The sequence below is a fragment of the Oncorhynchus tshawytscha genome, linkage group LG14, assembly GCF_018296145.1.
Source record: "Oncorhynchus tshawytscha isolate Ot180627B linkage group LG14, Otsh_v2.0, whole genome shotgun sequence".
NCBI classification, from domain to species: Eukaryota; Metazoa; Chordata; class Actinopteri; order Salmoniformes; family Salmonidae; genus Oncorhynchus; species Oncorhynchus tshawytscha.
The window spans coordinates 19499312-19519921 of NC_056442.1; the positions used below are offsets into that span (position 1 = coordinate 19499312).

The 20610-nt window shown below is 44.8% G+C and overlaps 1 protein-coding gene across 1 annotated transcript in view; it reads left to right on the top strand.

Annotated features, from left to right (window-relative positions):
* Positions 1-19150, top strand: part of LOC112266744 (signal-induced proliferation-associated 1-like protein 3) — a 103713-nt gene extending 84563 nt beyond the window's left edge. Inside the window, exons 13-24 of the mRNA XM_042296650.1 lie at positions 2730-2779; positions 5133-5309; positions 7481-7605; positions 9303-9415; positions 9523-9977; positions 10866-11102; positions 12245-12407; positions 14105-14288; positions 14435-14584; positions 15063-15189; positions 15812-15893; positions 16038-19150. Coding sequence (XP_042152584.1) covers positions 2730-2779; positions 5133-5309; positions 7481-7605; positions 9303-9415; positions 9523-9977; positions 10866-11102; positions 12245-12407; positions 14105-14288; positions 14435-14584; positions 15063-15189; positions 15812-15893; positions 16038-16181 — 2007 coding nt within the window. The 3' untranslated portion in view covers positions 16182-19150. The remainder of the gene's footprint in view (positions 1-2729; positions 2780-5132; positions 5310-7480; positions 7606-9302; positions 9416-9522; positions 9978-10865; positions 11103-12244; positions 12408-14104; positions 14289-14434; positions 14585-15062; positions 15190-15811; positions 15894-16037) is intronic.
* Positions 19151-20610: the final 1460 nt, after the last annotated feature.

Consider the following 20610-nt stretch of genomic DNA (forward strand, 5'->3'; position numbering starts at 1 on the left):
TATGTCGAGATCATCTGTTCACCTACTCCGCGTCTCACAAAGACACTGCAGTTGGATCCAAAAATCTCCAAATTTGGACTCATCAGACCAAAGGTCAGATTTCCACCTGTCTAATGTCCATTGCTTCTTGGCCGAAGCAAGTCACTTGTTATTGGTGTCCTTTAGTAGTGGTTTCTTTGCAGCAACCATGAAGGCCTGATTCACACAGTCTACTCTGAACAGTTGATTTTGAGATGTGTCTTTTACTTGAACTCTGTGAAGCATTTATTTGGGCTGCAATTTCTGAGGCTGGTAACTAATGAACTTATCCTCTGCAGCAGAGGTAACTCTGGGTTTTCCTTTCTTGTGGCAGTTCTCATGAGAGCCAGTTTCCTCATAGCGCTTGATGGGTTATGCAAATGCACTTGTTGAAACTTTCAAAGTTTGAAATTTGACTGACCATGTCTTAAAGTAATGATGGACTGTCATTTCTCTTTGCTTATTTGAGCTGTTCTTGCCATAATATGAACTTGGTATTTTACCAAATAGGGCTTTCTTCTCTATACCACCCCTACCTTGTCATAACACAACTGATTGGCTCAAATGCATTAAGAAGGAAAGAAATTCCACAAATTAACGTTTAACAAGGCACACCTGTTAATTGAAATGCATTCAAGGTGACTACCTCATGAAGCTGGTTGAGAGAACATTTTTTATTTTATTTTTTACCTTTATTTAACTTGGTCAAGTCAGTTAAGAACAAATTCTTATTTTCAATGACGGCCTAGGAACAGTGGGTTAACTGCCTGTTCAGGGAGTTGTACCTTGTCAGCTCGGGGGTTTGAACTTGCAACCTTCTGGTTTCTAGTCCAACACTCTAACCACTAGGCTACCCTGTCTAGTGTGCAGAATGCCAAGAGTGTGCAAAGCTGTCATCAAGGCAAATGGTGGCTACTTGTTTAACACTTTTTTAAAAGTTATAACATGATTCCATATGTGTTATTTCATAGTCTGGATGTCTTCACTATTATTCTACAATGTAGAAAATAGTTAAACGTAAAGAAAAACCCTTAAATGAGTAGGTGTGTCCAAACTTTTGCCTGGTACTGTATTTTGCTGTTTGACTCAGGGTTTTATTTTGGGAGCACTGTGCAACTATGAAAGAAATCTTCCAGATAATAATTGTTGTAACAAGGCTTCACTTTACTGTTGTTTCCCAGTGCCCCTGGAGAAACAATTAAGTACGGATTCGTTAGCATCACGGTTGCATCGTTACTAGAGCAATAGTGGCTCGCTTCCAGTCCAACCAGGTCAAAGGATCTGACCCGTATTACGGGTCAGGGTGCACAGAAAGAAAGAAAGAGAGAAAGAAAGAAAGAGAAGGATTTCAGCGCGACACATCTCTTTCGCATAGAGTTGATCAGGCTGTTGATTGTGGCCTGTGGAAAGTTGCCCCACTCCTCTTCAATGGCTGTGCGAAGTTGCTGGATATTGGCGGGAACTGGAACATGCTGTCGTAGACGTCGATCCAGAGCATTCCAAACATGCTCAATGGGTGACATGTCTGGTGAGTATGGAATTCAGTACAGATCCTTGCGACATGGGGCCGTGCATTATCATGCTGAAACATAAGGAGATGGCGGTGGATGAATGGCACGACAATGGGTCTCAGGATCTCGTCAGGGTATCTCTGTGCATTGAAATTGCCATCGATAAAATGCAGTTGTTTTCAAGGTCCGTAGTTTATGCCTGCCCATTACATAGTGCCCCATGGGGGTGGTGGGATTATGTTCAGAATGTTGATATCAGCTATCCGTTCGCCCATACAAATCAAATCAAATTGTATTAGTCACATGCACCGAATACAACAGGTGTAGACATTACAGTGAAATTGCTTACTTACGAGCCCCTAACCAACAATGCAGTTAAAAAAAAAAAAGGATAAGAATAAGAAATAAAAGTAACAAGTAATTAAAGAGCAGCAGTAAAATAACAATAGCGAGACTATATACAGGGGGGTACCGGTACAGAGTCAATGTGCGGGGGCACCAGTTAGTTGAGGTAATATGTACATATAGGTAGAGTTATTAAAGTGACTATGCATAGATCACAACAGAGTAGCAGTGGTGTAAAAGAGGGGGGGATGCAAGTAGTCTGGGTAGCCCTTTGGTTAGATGTTCAGGAGTCTAATGGCTTGGGGTTAGAAGCTGTTTAGAAGCCTCTTGGACCTAGACTTGGCGCTCCGGTACCGCTTGCCATGCGGCAGCAGAGAGAACAGTCTATGACTAGGGTGGCTGGAGTCTTCGACAATTTTTAGGGCCTTCCTCTGACACCGCCTGGTATAGAGGTCCTGGATGACAGGGAGCTTGGTTCAGTGATGTACTGGGCCGTTCGCAAGTACCCTCTGTAGTGCCTTGCGGTTGGAGGCCGAGCAGTTGCCATACCAGGCAGTGATGCAACTCGATTGGTGCAGCTGTAGAACCTTTTGAGGATCTGAGGACCCATGCCAAATCTTTTCAGTCTCCTGAGGGGGAATAGGCTTTGTCATGCCTTCTTCACGACTGTCTTGGTGTGTTTGGACCATGTTAGTTTGTTGGTGATGTGGACACCAAGGAACTTGAAGCTCTCAACCTGCTCCACTGCAGCCCCATCGATGACAATGGGGACGTGCTTGGTCCTATTTTTCCTGTAGTCCACAATCATATCTACAATCGACTCCATGCACGCTGTCTGCCTTCTGCCTGGTACAGTTGAAACCGAGATTCACCCATGACGAGCACACTTCTCCAGCATGCCGAAGGTGAGAATTTGACCACTGAAGTCATTTAGGACGCCGAACGGCAGTCAGGTTTGTGCAGAAATTCTTCAGTTGTGCAAACCCCAAGTTTCATCAGCTGTCTGGCTGTCTGGTCTCAGACGATCCTGCAGGTGAAGAAGCCAGATGTGGAGGTCCTGGGTTGGCATGGTTACACGTGGTCTGCGATTGTGTCGGTTGGACGTACTGCCAGAATCTCTAAAATGACGTTAGAGGCAGTTTATGGTAGAGATATTAACATTCAATTCTCTGGAAACAGCTCTGGTGGACATTCCAGCAGTCAGCATGCCAATTGCACGCTGCCTCAAAACTTGAGAAATCTGTGGCAATTGTGTGACAAAGCTACATATTTTAGTGGCCTTTTTTGGGGGTCCCCAGCACAAGGTGCACCTGTGTAATGAGCTTGCTGTTTAATCGGCTTCTTGATATACCACACCTGTCAGGTGGATGGATTATCTTGGCAAAGGACACATTCTCACTAACAGGGATGTAAACAAATGTGTGCCATTTTTGGGGGGGTTGAGAAATAAGCTTTTCGTGCATATGGAAAATGTCTGGGGTGTTTTATTTCAGCTCATGAAACATGGGACCAACACTTTACATGTTGCGTTTATATTTTTGTTCAGTATAGAAACCTAATATTCCACACAAATGACTTTGTAATTTTCATGACAAGTATTCGTATCAACATTTTATCTTTAATAATACATTATTGTATTTACAGTGTTACATGTTCGTTTCTAGGTCACTACCTAGGCCCAATATAGGCTGTTTCTCAATCAGTTTTTTAAAAATCTTATTTTCTAGTTTTTTCTTCATTTAGAGCCCTGCCTTAGAGTATATTATGCTCAACAATATACTGAAAAATGTCTTCTACTTTCATTCATTAATGTAAATGTGTTTATTGAAATCAATTTCGTACTCTTTACAATGGACATGGTAAAGCTTCGTATGACACTGAATTTAGCTTTGTAGCACTTAGATGAAACTTTAGGGAGTAATTAAGGAGGCCTGGGTAAGGCAAAATGTCATAAACATGCCAGCTTTGATCAAATATTTCTCAATTCTACTTTTAGATACACTATATTTACAAAACTATGTGGACGCCCCTTCAAATTAGTGGATTCGGCAACATGGCACACAGCCATGCAATCTCCATAGACAAATATTGTCAGTAGAAGGGCCTAACTGAAGAGCTCAGTGACTTTCAACGTGGCACCAGAATAGGAGGCCACCTTTCCAACAAGTCAGTTGGTCACATTTCTGCTCTGCTAGAGCTTCCCCGGTCAACTGTAAGTGCTGTTATTGTGAAGTGGAAACGTCTAGGAGCAACAACGCAAAAGCAGTAGGCCACACAGACTCACAGAACAGGACCGGCGAGTGCTGAAGCGCATAAAAATCGTCTGTCCTCGGTTGAAACACTCGTACCGAGTTCCAAACTTCCTCTGGAAGCAGCGTCATCACAATAACTGTTTCCTTGGCCGAGCAGCTGCACACAAGCCTAAGATCACCATGCGCAGCGTCAGCCGGAGTGGTGTAAAGCTCGCCGCCATTGGACTCAGTGGAATTGCGTTCTCTGGAGTGATGAATCACACTTCACCATGTGGCAGTTCGATGGACAAATCTGGGTTTGGTAAACGCCATCAGAACACTAACTGCCCCAATGCATAGTGCCAACTCTAAAGTTTGGTGGAGAAGTTATAATGGTCTGTGGCTGTTTTTCATGGTTCAGGCTAGGCCTCTTGGTTCCAGTGAAGGGAAATCTTAACGCTACAGCATACAATGACATTCGAGACGATTATGTGCTTCGAACTTTGTGGCAACAGTTTGGGGAAGGCCCTTTCCTGTTTCAGCATGTCAATGTCCCCGTGCACAGAGCTAGGTCTATACAGAAATGGTTTGACGAGATTTGGTGTCGAAGAACTTGACTGTCCTGCACAGAGCCCTGACCTCAACCCCATCGAACACCTTTGGGATGAATTGGAACGCCGACTGCGAGTCAGGCCTAATCGCCCAACATCCGTGCCTGACCTCACTAATGCTCTTGTGGCTGAATGGAAGCAAGTCCCTGCAGAAATGTTCCAACATTTAGTGGAAAACTTTCCCAGAAGAGTGGAGGCTGTTATAGCGGCAAAAGGGGGACCAACTCCATGATTTGGGAATGTGATTTTCTAAGAGCAGGTGTCCACATACTTTTGGTGGATCAGGATCAGGTGCTCTCTATCCATATAACCATATAAATAATGATCTAAAAGTTAAAACTGATCATAGATCAGCACTCATACTCTATGACGCTTTATTAATATACTGACTTTAAACTCTGCTGTCCCCTCTGCAGGCCGGTGAGTTTCCCTGAGAACCACTACTGCCTGTCGCCAGCGGGGGGCGACAGAGTGCTGCCCTACAGGAACCCCTCAGCCAGCTTCTCCTCCCCCTCTGGCCTGGGGGGCATGGTGGCCCTGGGGGGCCCCGTACTCAGCGGGACCTTCATACGCTACAAACCCTCACCTGACAGGTCAGTCAACAGAGTGTGTGTGTGTTAGTGTCTTTGTGTGTGTGTGTGTGTCTCTCGGGTTGTCTCTGACTGGCTCTGTGTTTGTCTCTGTTTGTGTGCATTGAGCTATCATTGAGGTCTCCATTTGTTTGTATTGGAGGAGGATGTCACTCCTTCCTGTTCCCTGGCATTTCCTTTGCATGATACTTGGCAGGCTTTTGGCGGTTGTTGCTAGGAGTGGTAGCTAACTTGCTGCAGACCTTTGACTGATTTGACTGTCGAGCTTCTGTCAGTGAGGCCTGTACGAACACACTCTTGGATTAAGACTCCATTGTGTAGTTTTACCTGTGTGTTTGGTGATTATTACATCCTGCCCAACCAGAGAAACATGTTTGAAATAAGCGCCACCATGGAACATAGCAAAAACAGAATCTGGGAAATGCTCTTAAACATATCTATGTGTGTTAGGGCTGTCCCCGGGGGGGGGCGGGGATATATTGGACGACCGAGAATCGTCTGCCCGATTGGTCAAAACTTTAAAACGTGTATTTTTTCATATATAGACACACCCTATGTGTTTGAATAATTTCAACTATATGCACTGAGCTTGTCTGATGCTTTAACCTCTAGGGTTTTTAAAAAACTTTATCTGAGCGGTAGATTTTGGCTTGTTTTCTTTACTTGGAATGTGATCTTGACTCAGAAAAGGTTGGTGACCATTGTCTTGGACAATGGTGTGATGGACTGTACCATCCCTATGGCCTCCGCAATGGATCAGTCCACTGGGACAGGCGCAGATCAGACTGGTGTTTTGTGCACCATTGGATCAGTCCACTGAGACAGGCGTAGATCAGACTGGTGTTTTGTGCACCATTGGATCAGTCCACTGAGACAGGCGTAGATCAGACTGGTGTTTTGTGCACCATTGGATCAGTCCACTGAGACAGGCGTAGATCAGACTGGTGTTTTGTGCACCATTGGATCAGTCCACTGAGACAGGCGTAGATCAGACTGGTGTTTTGTGCACCATTGGATCAGTCCACTGAGACAGGCGTAGATCAGACTGGTGTTTTGTGCACCATTGGATCAGTCCACTGAGACAGGCGTAGATCAGACTGGTGTTTTGTGCACCATTGGATCAGTCCACTGAGACAGGCGTAGATCAGACTGGTGTTTTGTGCACCATTGTGATTTGCGACTGCTCGACGAGAGAAATCTCCGTGGACAAACATCCTTACGACCACACAATGGACCGGTCGACTAAATGGAGTCAGCCCGTTTTTGTGTACCTTTTTTGTTGTTGTCTGCCTAAATCTGAGTCTGTGTAACCTGAGTGTGAGTTAGGGTTGGGCAGTATGGCCAAAATATCATATCCCAATATTTTTAACCAGGCTTGTGTGGTATACCATATATACCTCCCCCCACATTTTTCCCCCTAATAACTTATATTGAGCCAGTCACATGGTATGTTTGTTTACGAAGAGCACCGTGTAGAAAACATGTCGATCTTCAGTTGAGAAGCACAAGAGTGGTGATCAAGTTCCACTTGAAATTCACTACTAATGTTTGCCATCTATAAATATCTTATAACTATAAATTAACTATTTAAGATGTGCCAAATAGATTTTCTCCAGTTCAGGGCTCCAGCTATACTTTTGGTTTGCTAATTTGCTAGCTACAAAGTGAAGGGGCTAGCTTGCAATATCAAGCTTCTTGGTTGCAGCACAGACAATCCATCCCCTTCTGGATCAAGTGTGTGTAGCCTTTTGAGATAGTTCTACAACTTCATGACCTGGGTTGTCTGTCCTTGCATTTAGCTTATGTTCGCTAGTACTTTGTTAGAATGTAAAAAATATTTGCAGGAGGATAGGGAGAGAAGGCTTAAGTAGCAAATGGAGTAAACTAAAAAAACAGAAACTGACTTTTTACATTTAACATATACCGTTGTAGAAGGTAAAGTAAAAACCCAAACCAGTTCATGCATCAAAACTGGTATATAGTACGGTATTACACCGTGTGTGTGTGTGTGTGTGTGTGTGTGTGTGTGTGTGTGTGTGTGTGTGTGTGTGTGTGTGTGTGTGTGTGTGTGTGTGTGTGTGTGTGTGTGTGTGTGTGTGTGTGTGTGTGTGTGTGTGTGTGTGTGTGTGTGTGTGTGTGTGTGTAACCTCACTGTTGCTCTTATATCTGTATAGGTACGGTTCAGCCCAGCGCCCCTTGCTGGCCTACGAACCTCATCTCAGTCTGGACATCACCTCTAGTGGAGAGTCCTCCTCGGGCTTCACCAGCCAGGACAGCACTATGGAGCGCTGCAAGACAGGTATACAAACACAAATATGTAGACAAACATACAGAACGCACACACACATATATCTATAAAAAAAAAAATACTTTAAGTGGCTAGCTTGCTTTGTGCATGACAAGTAATTTTTCCAAAATGTGTTTATCGACAGAATTCCAGTGGGTCAGAGGTTTACACACACTAAGTTGACTGTGCCTTTAAACAGCTTGGAAAATTATGTCATGGCTTTAGAAGCTTCTGATAGCATCTGACATCATTTGAGTCAATTGGAGGTGTACCTGTGGATGTATTTCGAGGCCTACCTTCAAACTCAGTGCCTCTTTGCTTGACATCATCGGAAAACCAAAAGAAATCAGTCAAGACCACAGAAAAAAAATTGTAGACCTCCCCAAGTCTGGTTCATCCTTGGGAGCAATTTCCAAACGCCTGAAGGTACCACGTTCATCTGTACAAACAATAGTACGCAAGTATAAACACCATGGGACCACGCATCCGTCATACCGCTCAGGAAGGAGACGCGTTCTGTTCTCCTAGAGATTAACGTACTTTGGTGCGAAAAGTGCAAATCAATCCCAGAACAACAGCAAAGGATCTTGTGAAGATGCTGGAGGAAACAGGTACAAAAGTATCTATATCCACAGTCAAAACAAGTCCTATATCGACATATCCTGAAAGGCCGCTCAGCAAGGAAGAAGCCACTGCTCCAAAACCACCATAAAAAGGAGGCTTGCAAGCCGAAGAACACCATCCCAGCCGTGAAGCACGGGGGTGGCAGCATCATGTTGTGGGGGTGCTTTGCTACAGGGAGGGCCTCGTGCACTTCACAAAATAGACGGCATCATGAGGGAGGAAAATGATGTGGATATATTGAAGCAATATGTCAAGACATCAGTCAGGAAGTTAAAGCTTGGTCATAAATGGGTCTTCCAAATGGACAATGACCCCAAGCATATACTTCCAAAGTTGTGGCAAAATGACTTACGGACAACAAAGTCAAGGTATTGGGAGTGGCCATCACAAAGCCCTGACCTCAAACCTATAGAAAATTTGTGGGCAAAACTGAAAAAGTGTGTGCGAGCAATGAGTCCTACAAACCTGACTCAGTTACACCAGCTCTGTCAGGAGGAATGGGCCAAAATTCACCCAACTTATTGTGGGAAGCTTGTGGAAGGTTACCCGAAACGTTTGACCCAAGTTAAACCATTTCAAGGCAAGGCTACCAAATACTAATGTGTATGTAAACTTCTGACCCACTGGGAATGTGATGAAAGAAATAAAAGCTGAAATAAATCATTCTCTCCACTGTTATTCTGACATTTCACATTCTTAAAATAAAGTGGTGATCCTAACTGACCAAAGACAGGGAATATTTACTAGGATTAAATATCAGGAATTGTGAAAAACTGAGTTTAAATGTATATGTAAACCCCCGACTTCAACTGTACATATCCATACACACACACAGAAATAGAGAGTCAGGATTAAAGAGAGTCAATTGGAGAGGGTCCAAATCGAACTGAGTTAGACATCAGAAAAGAGGCTTAAATACTGACTACCCCAATACAGTGACCACACACACACACACACACACACACACACACACACACACACACACACAACAATAATTAAAAACATAACATAACGCTGGCCTACATACCACACCTGTCACTACATTAAACCTGTGATGCGTAATGGTGTGTGTTTTCTCTGCCCAGAGCCCCTATGGCATGTCCCAGCGTCATCGTCTCGGGGGCCAGGAGGAGGAGGGCAGAGGAGACCCACCCGACAGGACATCCCAGGGAAAGACTCCCCCAACAGACACTCAAAGGTCAGAAATAACTGTCTTCTTTTTTTTTAGAGAGAGAGAGATTTTATGCCAGTTGCTTTTCTGTGTATCTACCGTCTCTTTCTCTCACCTCATCCCCCTCTCTGTAGGGTGAGACCCAGTACTCCAGCCACTCCAGCAGTAACACTCTCTCCAGTAACGCGTCCAGCAGCCACAGTGACGAGCGCTGGTTCGACGGGGCCGGGGGGGAGAGAGGAGGCCCGGGGATATCCGGGGGTTGCCTAGGCGACCTGGCTGAACCTGACCCCGACCCCCTCAGTAAGGGCGGCTCCAGTGACAGCGGCATCGATGCCCCCACCCTCTACAACACCAAGCCCGGCGGTCGCCACGGAAACCAGTCCAGCCAATCACAGAAGCCCCTGCACTGTTCAGCAACCTATAATAGCGGGCTGCAGGACGTCTCTGGGGTGAGGGGCAACGGAGTCGAGGGGCGGAGACTAGAGTCGTCACCTGTATTACCTGCCAATCAGAACAAAGGATACCGCACGCGTACCTTCCCTCCTCCAGGATCCAACGTGGAGAAGCCAGACTCATTTAAACCCAGGTACAAGAGAGACACACTGCTTATACACTCCAACGCAGTTTAGCTTTAAGTAGTGGTAAGAGAGTGGGTAGGACAAAGAACGGTATGTTTTGTCCACACAGGCATCCCACCCCTCATACTGAACGTACCGAAACACATCAGTGTGTAATCCTTATGGGGGTCATGTATGGGCCAGATGTGCCACCCTTGCCCTACATACACATAGGACAACATATTTAGAGTTCAGCTACTCTTAGAGGGGGATTAAAGGATTGGGGGTTTAGACCCCCAGTTCCATCACTCCAGTCTCCCAGTTTATATCCAGTCACTTCAGGGGAACAGGACAGCACACTGGCACTCTGACACACAGAGGCACCCATCACACAGTGGGACACAACAAATAACGTACAGGTATGTAGTCTAAACTGTGGTACAGGAGCTTAGGAAATGGGGATAGAGACGTGTGAGTGTTAAGATGGATGGGTGGAGGTGTTGAGTGACGGTGGGTTGGATGGACATTTTGTAGATGAGTGGTTGCTTGAGTGATTGGGTGGATGGTTTGTTGGATGTATGTCCAGAGAAAGCCATGATAGCTGGTCAGGGATATTCACAGATGTTGCTGCTGGTTGGTTGGTATGTTGGTTAAAGTGGCTTTTGGTGGAAATGGGTCAGGAGAAAAAGGGGATTTGAGAGGTGAATTCCACCTGCAGCTGTTCTGCATGACGTGTGGGTTGTTGTGTCAGTTATGTATCCCACCCTGAATGGATCCATCAACTCAAGCATATCTCTAAACCTGTGCATCATTTATATTGACTTTGTTATGCATGTAGACGGCTAGATAGATCGGTTTATGGATTTGAGCATGTGTTTCTCTGTACATTAATGCCGTGCGTCTGTGTGTCGTCACAGGGCCTGCTACACACCCCAGGGTTACAAGACCCCTGCAGCAGAGAAATCACGGCCGGTCCGAGCCGCCACAGTCACGCCTAACTCTGCTCTACTCAGCTCCACCCCTCTGTCCAGCTCCGCCCCCAAGGCCTTATACAGCAAGAGCAGACTGGGCGCCTGGCAACCAGACGACAACGCCCCCTCCCGTTCAAACACACCCACTACCTACAGCTCTGACAGTAACAGCAGCAGCAAGAAGTGAGTGAGTGAGTGAGTGAGTGAGTGAGTGAGTGAGTGAGTGAGTGAGTGAGTGAGTGAGTGAGTGAGTGAGTGAGTGAGTGAGTGGTGGTGAGTGAGTGAGTGAGTGAGTGAGTGAGTGAGTGAGTGAGTGAGTGAGTGAGTGAGTGAATACACTGCCATTCAAAAGTTTAGGGTCGTTTTTGTCCATTTAAAATAACATCAAATTGATTAGAAATACAGTGGAGACATTGTTAATGTTGTAAATGACTATTGTAGCTGGAAACAGCTGATATAAAAAATAAAAGGAATATCTACATAGAGGTACGGAGGCCAATTATCAGTAACCATCACTCCTGTGTTCCAATGGCACGTTGTGTTAGCTAATCCAAGTTTATCATTTTAAAAGGCTAATTGATCATTAGAAAACCCTTTTGCAATTATGTTAGCACAGCTGAAAACTGTTGTACTGATTAAAGAAGCAATACAACTGCCCTTCTTTAGAGTAGTTGTGTATCTGCAGGATCAGCATTTGTGGGTTCGATTAAAGGCTCAAAATGGCCAGAAACAAAGAACTTTCTGCTGAATCTAGTCAGTCTCTTCTTGTTCTGAGAAATGAAGGCTATTCCATGTGAGAAATTTCCAAGAAACTGAAGATCTCATACAATGCTGTGCACTACTCCCTTCACAGAACAGCGCAAACTGGCCCTAATCAGAATAGAAGGAGGAGTGGGAGGCCCCAGTGCACAACTAAGCAAGAGGACAAGTACATTAGAGTGTCTAGTTTGAGAAAGAGACACCTCACAAGTCCTCAACTGGCAGCTTCATTGAATAGTACCCGCAAAACACCAGTCTCAACGTCAACAGGTGACTCCGGGATGCTGGCCTTCTAGGCAAGAGCATGGAATAGCCTTAATTTGTCAGAACAAGAATAGAATGACGAGATTCAGAAGTGCTTTGTTTCTGGCCATTTTGAGCCTGTAATCGAACCCACAAATGCTGATGCTCCAGATCAGTGTGTGTGTGTGCATTGAGATGCACTGGTCCACCGTGGCACTACCAACACAAAAGCCAAGCATCACGCCACTATGTTAAGCCATGCTCAATGGGACAAGTTGTGTTATTTAACCTACATTATATTCCTGCTGTGTGTGTGTGTTCAGACAGGTGGACGTGAATTCTAAGAACGTGTTCGGACAGCCCCGTCTTCGAGCATCGCTAAGGGACCTGCGGTCTCCACGGAGATCCCACAAGAGCACCGTTGAGGACGACCTGAAGAAACTCATCATCATGGACAACCCTGGAGAGATGCCACAAAGAGACACGGTGAGGGACACACACAGTACACACAAACCCAGTACATACAGAACCAGTCAAAAGTTTGGACACACCTACTTATTCAAGGGTTTTTCTTTATTTTTACTATTTTCTACATTGTTGTATAATAGTGGAGACATCAAAACTATGAAATAACACATATGGAATCATGTAGTAACCAACATTTTATATTTTATATTCTTCAAAGTAGCTACCCTTTGCCTTGATGACAGATTTGCACACTCTTGGGATTCTCTCAACCAGCTTCATGAGGAATGCTTTTCCAACAGTCTTAATGGAGTTCCCACATATGCTGAGCACTTGTTGGCTGCTTTTCCTTCACTCTGTGGTCCAACTCATCCCAAACCATCTCAATTGGGTTGATGTCGAGTGTTTGTGGTGACCAGGTCATCTGATGCAGCACTCCATCACTCTCCTTCTTGGTCAAATAGCCCTTACACAGCCTGGAGGTGTGTTGGGTCATTGTCCTGTTGAAAAACAAATGATAGTCACAGTAAGCGCAAACCAGATGGGATGGTGTATCGCTGCAGAATGCTGTGGTAGCCATGATGGTTAAGTGTGCCTTGTATTCTAAATAAATCACTGACCGTCACCAGCAAAGCACCATCACACCTCCTCCTCCATGCTTCACGGTGGGAACCACACATGCGGAGATCATCTGTTCACCTACTTTGCGTCTTACATAGACATGGCTGTTGGAGCCAAAAATCTCAAATTTGGACTCATCAGACCAAAGGACGGATTTCCACCGGTCTAATGTCCATTGCTCGTGTCTCTTGTCCCAAGCATGTCTCTTCTTCTTGTTGGTGTCCTTTAGTAGTGGTTTCTTTGCAGCAATTTGACCATGAAGGCCTGATTCACGCAGTCTCCTCTGAACAGTTGATGTTGAGATGTGTCTGTTACTTGAACTCTGTGAAGCATTTATTTGGGCTGCAATTTCTGAGGCTGATAACTCTAATGAACTTATCCCCTGCAGCAGAGGTAGCTCTGGGTCTTCCATTCCTGTGGCGGTCCTCATGAGAGCAACTTTCATCATAGCGCTTGATGGTTTTTGCGACTGCACTTGAAGAAACTTCTGAAGTTCTTGAAATTTTCCGGATTGACTGACCTTCTTCATGTCTTAAAGTAATGATGGACTGTCGTAATTTGTCGTGCTTATTTAAGCTGTTCTTGCCATAATATGGACTTGGTATTTTACCAAATAGGGCTATATTCTGTATACCACCCATACCTTGTCTGATTGGCCCAAACACATTAAGAAGGAAAGAAATTCCACAAATTAACTTTTAACAAGGCACACCTGTTAATTGAAATGCATTCCAGGTGAAGCTGGTTGAGAGAATGCCAAGAGTGTGCAAAGCTGTCAAGGCAAATGGTGGCTACTTTGAAGAACTCAAATCATACATATATTTTGATGTGTTTAACACTTTTTTGGTTACTACATGATTCCATATGTGTTATTTAATAGTTTTGATGTGTTTCAGTGTGTAGAATCAATTTAGAAAATAGTAAAATAAAGAAAAACCCTTGAATGAATAGATGTGTCCAAACTTTTGACCGGTACTGTCCATACACATATACACCCACACACATACACAACACACTATTTTACACATACACACCCCAAACTTGCTCACCCACAAACATACTACCCCACGACTAACCTCCCTCCCTTCTCTTTTCAGTCTCCTCGACACACTCTTCAGCGCACGTTCTCCGACGAGTCTTTGTGCAGCGGGCGCAGGGATGCCAGCTATGCCAACTCTGCCCCCCTGTTTGACCAGGGTACTCCCAGCGACCTGCTGTTTACCTGCACCCTACCCACCCGGCGCCATGCACACTCTGCCAACCACATGCCCAACAAGAAGGGTGAGTATGGCCACAGCTTGATGTCATTACCTTCTCACTTCATTGTATCCGTACATAATGATGGTTTATCAAGAAGCAAAGTTTATCACGTGACATCATCATGAATGCTAAGACTACTTAACTTGCCCCCCCTCCTGCCTGGCCAGTCCCTCTGTCTGCATCGGAGCTGTCTCTGACAGAGGTGAGGGATAAGGTCCCTCCCCTGAGGAGGCTGGACCCGGGGCTCATGCCCCTGCCTGACACTGCCTGTGGCCTGGAGTGGGCCAGTCTGGTCAACGCTGCCAAGGCCTACGAGGGTGAGTGTGAGTATTCTGTGTGTGTTCAGATATTTTCGAGAGACATTTTGTTTGTGTATACATGCAGAGAGGGCGAGGGAAAGAGGGAGACTCACCTCAGTTCCTGACACCTGGCTCCCTCTGGTCTCCTGCCACCACAAAGCTTCTCACAGCAGCTCCAGCAGGCACAAACACATACGGCCCCTATTGACACATGATCCTGGGCCTCAATTACTGCCCTAGCCCAGCTAAGCTGCTCCTGGCTGGGCTTGATTGTGTGAAATGTCCCTGGAGACCTTGTGAAGATAGATAGATAGATAGATAGATAGATAGATAGATAGATAGATAGATAGATAGATAGATAGATAGATAGATAGATAGATAGATAGATAGATAGATAGATAGATAGAGAAAAAAAATCAGCATTTGTAGATTGGTAGCTGATTGTGAATGGGGAAATGCAGCATTGTAACAGTGTGTCTCTGTGTGTTTTTTACAGTGCAAAGGGCAGTGTCGCTCTTCTCGCTCAGTGAGCCTCAAGTTGGGGTTCCAGACATGCGGCCGATCAAGAGTCCAATCCAATTCCAAACACCTCAGACTCCACGCACTACCCCCACCTTCGGCGGGTAAGTCTCTGAGACGCACACACACACACTTTGCATGAATTCACAAATATTCACACACACACACGACACCAACTCGCACACCCAAGATTCACGCACAAGCTCAAACAATCACGATCCATAGACACTGCCACGGACGCACAATCTTAAGTTCACAGCAGTCACAGCCGATTAGGAACGTTTCGTCTGTTTGACCCTGAGACTCCAAATCCTAAACCCAAAATGTGAGTGTATAAAAGCACGGCCTACTCTTGGATTTCCCCATTTCCCTTTGGTCAGGTCAACCTCACCTGTCACATGTAGGGAACCACCATCCCATAGTTAGCTGTGGTAGTTACACATGGATCAAACCAGTTACCAAGGGATCTCTGAATACCTTCTGTCGTGAACAAACAGTGGAGTGTTTGAGTTACAGCAGTCCGGCCGGTCAGCTTGTGCTGTCCCAGGGCATAACTACAACCTATCACTGAAACGGCCTCTTGTTTCCCGAACTAACCTACTGCGTCGTACGGTCCTGATGAACTCTGTTGTTCTGTTGAACACACACCTTGTTAAACCTGTCTGCCCTACCTGCTACCTAAACCCAGGTGACAGTGTTGAGTTAAATGTCTTTGTGTGTTTTCAGGGATGAGGTACCCAACGCCCTCTCGGGGCGACTGTACAGCCTAGAGGTGATGCTGAAGCAGCTCAACACTGACCTGGAGAAGGTACACCAGAAGAACATTTAGTCTCAATGCTAATTTATATGGCTGTACCTCTGACGCAGGTAAGAACTGAAACTGATAATAAATAAACTCTTCCGTCCCTTTCGCTCTCTCTCCCCCACCTTCCCCTCCCTCTCTGTCCCTCAGGAGAAGAAGGACAAAGTGCACCTGTTGGCTGAGATGGCTAACCTGCGGCAGAATAACCAGCGGCTGCAGGAAGAGAGCCACTCGGCCAGCGAGCAGCTTCGCAAGTTCAGCATGCTTTTCACCGACACCCCGCAGAGGAAGTGAGCTCACACCGGACACAGGAAGTGACCTCGGAGAGGGCGTGCAAAAGCATTCGCAAAGAGGACGTGTGACCTAAGCCGGGGGGGGGGTTAGGATTACCCTGATTTATTGGAAACTCAGCCACAGTGCGTTTCATGCGTGGGGAAATGAGTGGGGAATAGATTTGTCAGTGAGTCTGGTTAGGTATGTGGAAGACATGGGCAGTAGAGAAAAAAAACGAGTGCAAGTAAGTTAAGGTGTAACATTATGTACAAGAAAATGTGTAACTTTTAAGCATAAGAGGGGGAAAGAACCCCCACCCACCCACCCACATTCTTACGTTCTATCCTCCACCTGCTGCTTCTGTCACATTCCAACCACACTATCTCCCTCCGGGGGTGGGGTGGTAGGGGAGAAGAGGAGCACTTACCCCTCCACCACTCTGACCTGCTTTTGGGGAGAGGGACCTGCCGTTACGCCGCCACCCTCTCTGTGGTGCACCTCCTACCCCCAGAATCCCTGCCTCGCTCTGGGCTGGACTGACACAGGGGCTACAGAGAACCAATGGATCCCCGTTGGCTCATCTGAAACCGAATTGCCTAGACAGAAGAGCCTGCAAGTAGACACGCCTATTTTTTTTTTTTTTACTCCCGCACACCGCACAAGCCAACTCCCTCAGGCTGTGCACCCAGAGGAAATCCTTCTCTGTCCCTGCTTGTAGGTTTTTATTTTTTGTAACTGAGGTCTTATACACTCCTGCGTCAGAGCAGAGCCAATAAAGAGGAGAGCTTTTATTGAACTGTAGAACACAAAGATCGCACGGCGAGGCCTAATACTGTTCCTGAAGCGAATCAGCCAAAAAAAAGAAAAGGACTCCAACTCCCAGAATGCTCTGGGAGACGTGTGTTATAAAAGAAATGGTACAGTACTTTTGCCTGTGTGATTCAACATATAGCTTGAACACATGTCTATTGTACTGATATAACTTACATAATGAGGTGTGTAACTCATGAAGGTGTGTAGGGTACAGCAAATACTCCCACAATGCATTAATCGCACAAAATGGAGAGCTCTGGCGGTGTTATTTTTTACCCTTCGTTGAGTGTGTGATAGGCTGACACAGGGCATTTCAGTTACGAGCAAGCTATAATATGACAAGGTACGCCAGTGATATGAGACGAGCCTTCTCGTTCAGTTTATGAAACAGAATATAGTGCCATAAACTCAACGATAGTATCTCAATGTCCATTTTTGGTTAACAATCCATTTGAAAGGTATTTACAAATATCCAAGCAGTATGTTTTACAATTTGTAGAATTAGCATATTTCGTGGTTTTTGTTTTGGGTACCAGCTGCGGGTACACACCTGTGTGCATTTAGAAAAGACTCATAGTAATGATCTTTAAACACTGTAGCCGTGTGTGTGTGTGTGTGTGTGTGTGTGTGTGTGCGTGTGTGTGCGTGTGTGTGCTAGAATGAAGGGGTATTATACATTAATTTAGCTAACAGACAGTCTTAGTGTCTGTAGAATCAAACTCAACAATTTATACACAACTGTGAGACCTTTGCTAAATGACGTAAAACGGAAGTAACTTAGCTTGGGGTGGTGGGTCTGTGTGAAACTTGTGGCCATTTTGTAAAAATGTCCATCTGACAGGAATACAGTCAAATAAATCAACACAAATACACTATATTCTCACTAGCTTGGTTATATTCTTTACAGAAAGCATTTTTCTTACAGCTTTGTGTCTTTGTGTCTGTTGTTTGTTATGAATGTGGGATAAATGGAGGGGAGCGTGGAGCTGGCAAAACCAACGGTGGGGGTTCCAATTCTCGTTTGGGCCACATCCATTCCCAAAAATGATAAAAGGGTCTGTTGAAGGAGCATATGACTATTTTCGTTCCAGTAAACGTAAGCCCCGAGCACAGTTAAGTACCCTTTCATCACAGGCCCCCCTTTTCAGGAACCTTCTGCCCTGCCTCAACTGGAATCCTTTCTTACCCTCACTACTCTCAGGACCTTTCAGACACCCCCTTTAAGAACTGTACTATGTATTGTTTTGTGTGTGGGCATGTACCTGAACGGTGTCAACCCTTTTGTGGCTGGATCAGTGGACATTCACACGCATGTGGCACACAAACATACAAAACACACTACTCAACACTGCCCTCCCCCCACTCTTTCAAATACATCTGTACATTGTTGAGAGACATTACGTTTAGATAAGAGCAACATGTATACAGACATCTCTGTCTCCGTTTCTCTTCATCTCACCATCTCTGGTATTTGCTCATCACTGCCCCATCCACAGACGCTGTTGTAGTCTGCCTCCCTGTGTCCTGTGAGCTGCCCATCCTCCTCCAGCCAGTTAAATCATCTCGTCTTGGGCGAAACCAAGAGCAACTGAAACAACCCTACACACTCATGTTATCACTGAAGCTCAGCAAATGTGCTGTGATGTTGTTATCTTCAATGTCTTAATCTTTATTTTGTTTATTTGTGTGTGGAGGGGTACGGGTGTTTTGAGGATTTAGTTTTGATATATTTGATTTTAAGCAAACTGCAGTTATACATGTTGAACATAGCTCGGTGCATCGATGTTGCACGTGCACAAATCAGAAACGGTAATACCGAAATGTTATGTTATGTTTTAATATTTGTATAATTTATTTTTGGCCACTTTTGCAACCTGAAAAAGACAAAATAGTGAAATGAAGAGGGCACCGTGTTTTTTATTTCTATGTATTGCTGTTTGACTTTTAAATCTTTGTTCAAGGCTGATTTCTAGGATGCTGTATTGTTTTTATGATTTAAATAGTTTTTCTGAGTTGGTGCGTTCTGCATGAGGCAATGGGGTATTCTTTATGCATCGACGAAAACTTACGGTTGAACGTTGTTTTTCTGGGGGATGTTGTATCAATGACTGTACATTTAAAAGTGTAAATTGTTTTCATTGTTTTATAAGAACATATATAAAAAAAATCTTTCATAATGATGGAATCATGTTTTTATCTTTCCTGGCAATGGTATTTAACTTATTTGATCACATAAACAGGTTGTGGGTCTGCTAGAGTTGCTGGCATGTGACCTGGGGCATACAATGTATCGACTGAATCCTCAAATCAAACACTGAATGGAACTAAATGGAACAGGAATGCGAGTGGATAGAAGGGACAACAATGTGGTGCGTGCTACGTCATCGGCTGACAGATTGCTATAACGTGTACACTGAACAAAAATAAGCGCCACATGCAACAGCTTCAACGATTTTTACTGAGTTACAGTTCGTATAAGGAAATCAGTCAATTGAAATAGATTCAATTAGGCCCTAATCTATGGATTTCACATGACTGAGAATACACAAATGCATCTGTTGGTCACAGATACCTTTAAGGTAGGGGGCGTGGATCAGATAACCAGTTAGTTTCTGGTGTGACCACCACTTGCCTCAACACATCTCCTTTACATAGAGTTGATCAGGCTGTTTATTGTGGCCTGTGTAATGTTGTCCCACTTCTCTTCGGTTGCTGGATGTGGCCGGGAATAGTAACACGCTGTCATACGTCAATCCAGAGCATCCCAAACATGCTCAATGGGATACATGTCTGAGTATGCAGGCCATGGAAGAACGGGGACATTGTAAGCTTCCAGGAATTGTCTACAGATCCTTGCAGCATGGGGCTGTGCATAATGAAATGGCGGGAGATGAATGGCAAGACAATGGGCCTCGGGATCTAGTCACGGTATCTCTGCATTCAAATTGCCATCAATAAAATGCAGTTGTGTTCATTGTCCATAGCTAATACCTGCCCATACCATATCAGCACAAGGTGCACCTGTGTATTGATCTAGCTGTTTTAATCAGCTTCTTGATATGCCACACCTGTCAGGCTGATGGATTTATGTTTGCGAAGGAGAAATGCTTACTAACAGGGACATAAACAAATCTGAACATTTGAGAGAAATAAGCTTTTTTGTGGTTATGGAAAATGTCTGGGATATTTTATTTCAGCATATGAAACATGGGGTCAACACTTTACATGTTGCGTTTATATTTTTGGTCAGTAGTTAGCTGATACGTTAAATACCAATCGATGCTTTGTAAGATCTGTCAGGCAGGGACAGCGCCTTTAAAATAAACCCTTGCCTCAACGAAAACCTGGTTCCAAAAAGCAAGTTGTGTTATCAGTGGATTAGATGTTTTCAGTTGAGTGAGAGGCTACAAAAATTACAAACCATGGCAGTTACTGCATAAATGTATTTAAATATATTTGAGAACAAAATATTTTAGATAAGGAAGAGTAGGCTAACGATCGACAGTCATGATATCGATAAATGTTCAACTCCCAATAAAGCTGGACACTAGAACTTGACTCTTTCCTGTCGCCAACGCCTCGGGGACAGGTCACCTTCTCCAACATCATCGCGACCCTTGACCCCGGGGCCCCTCGC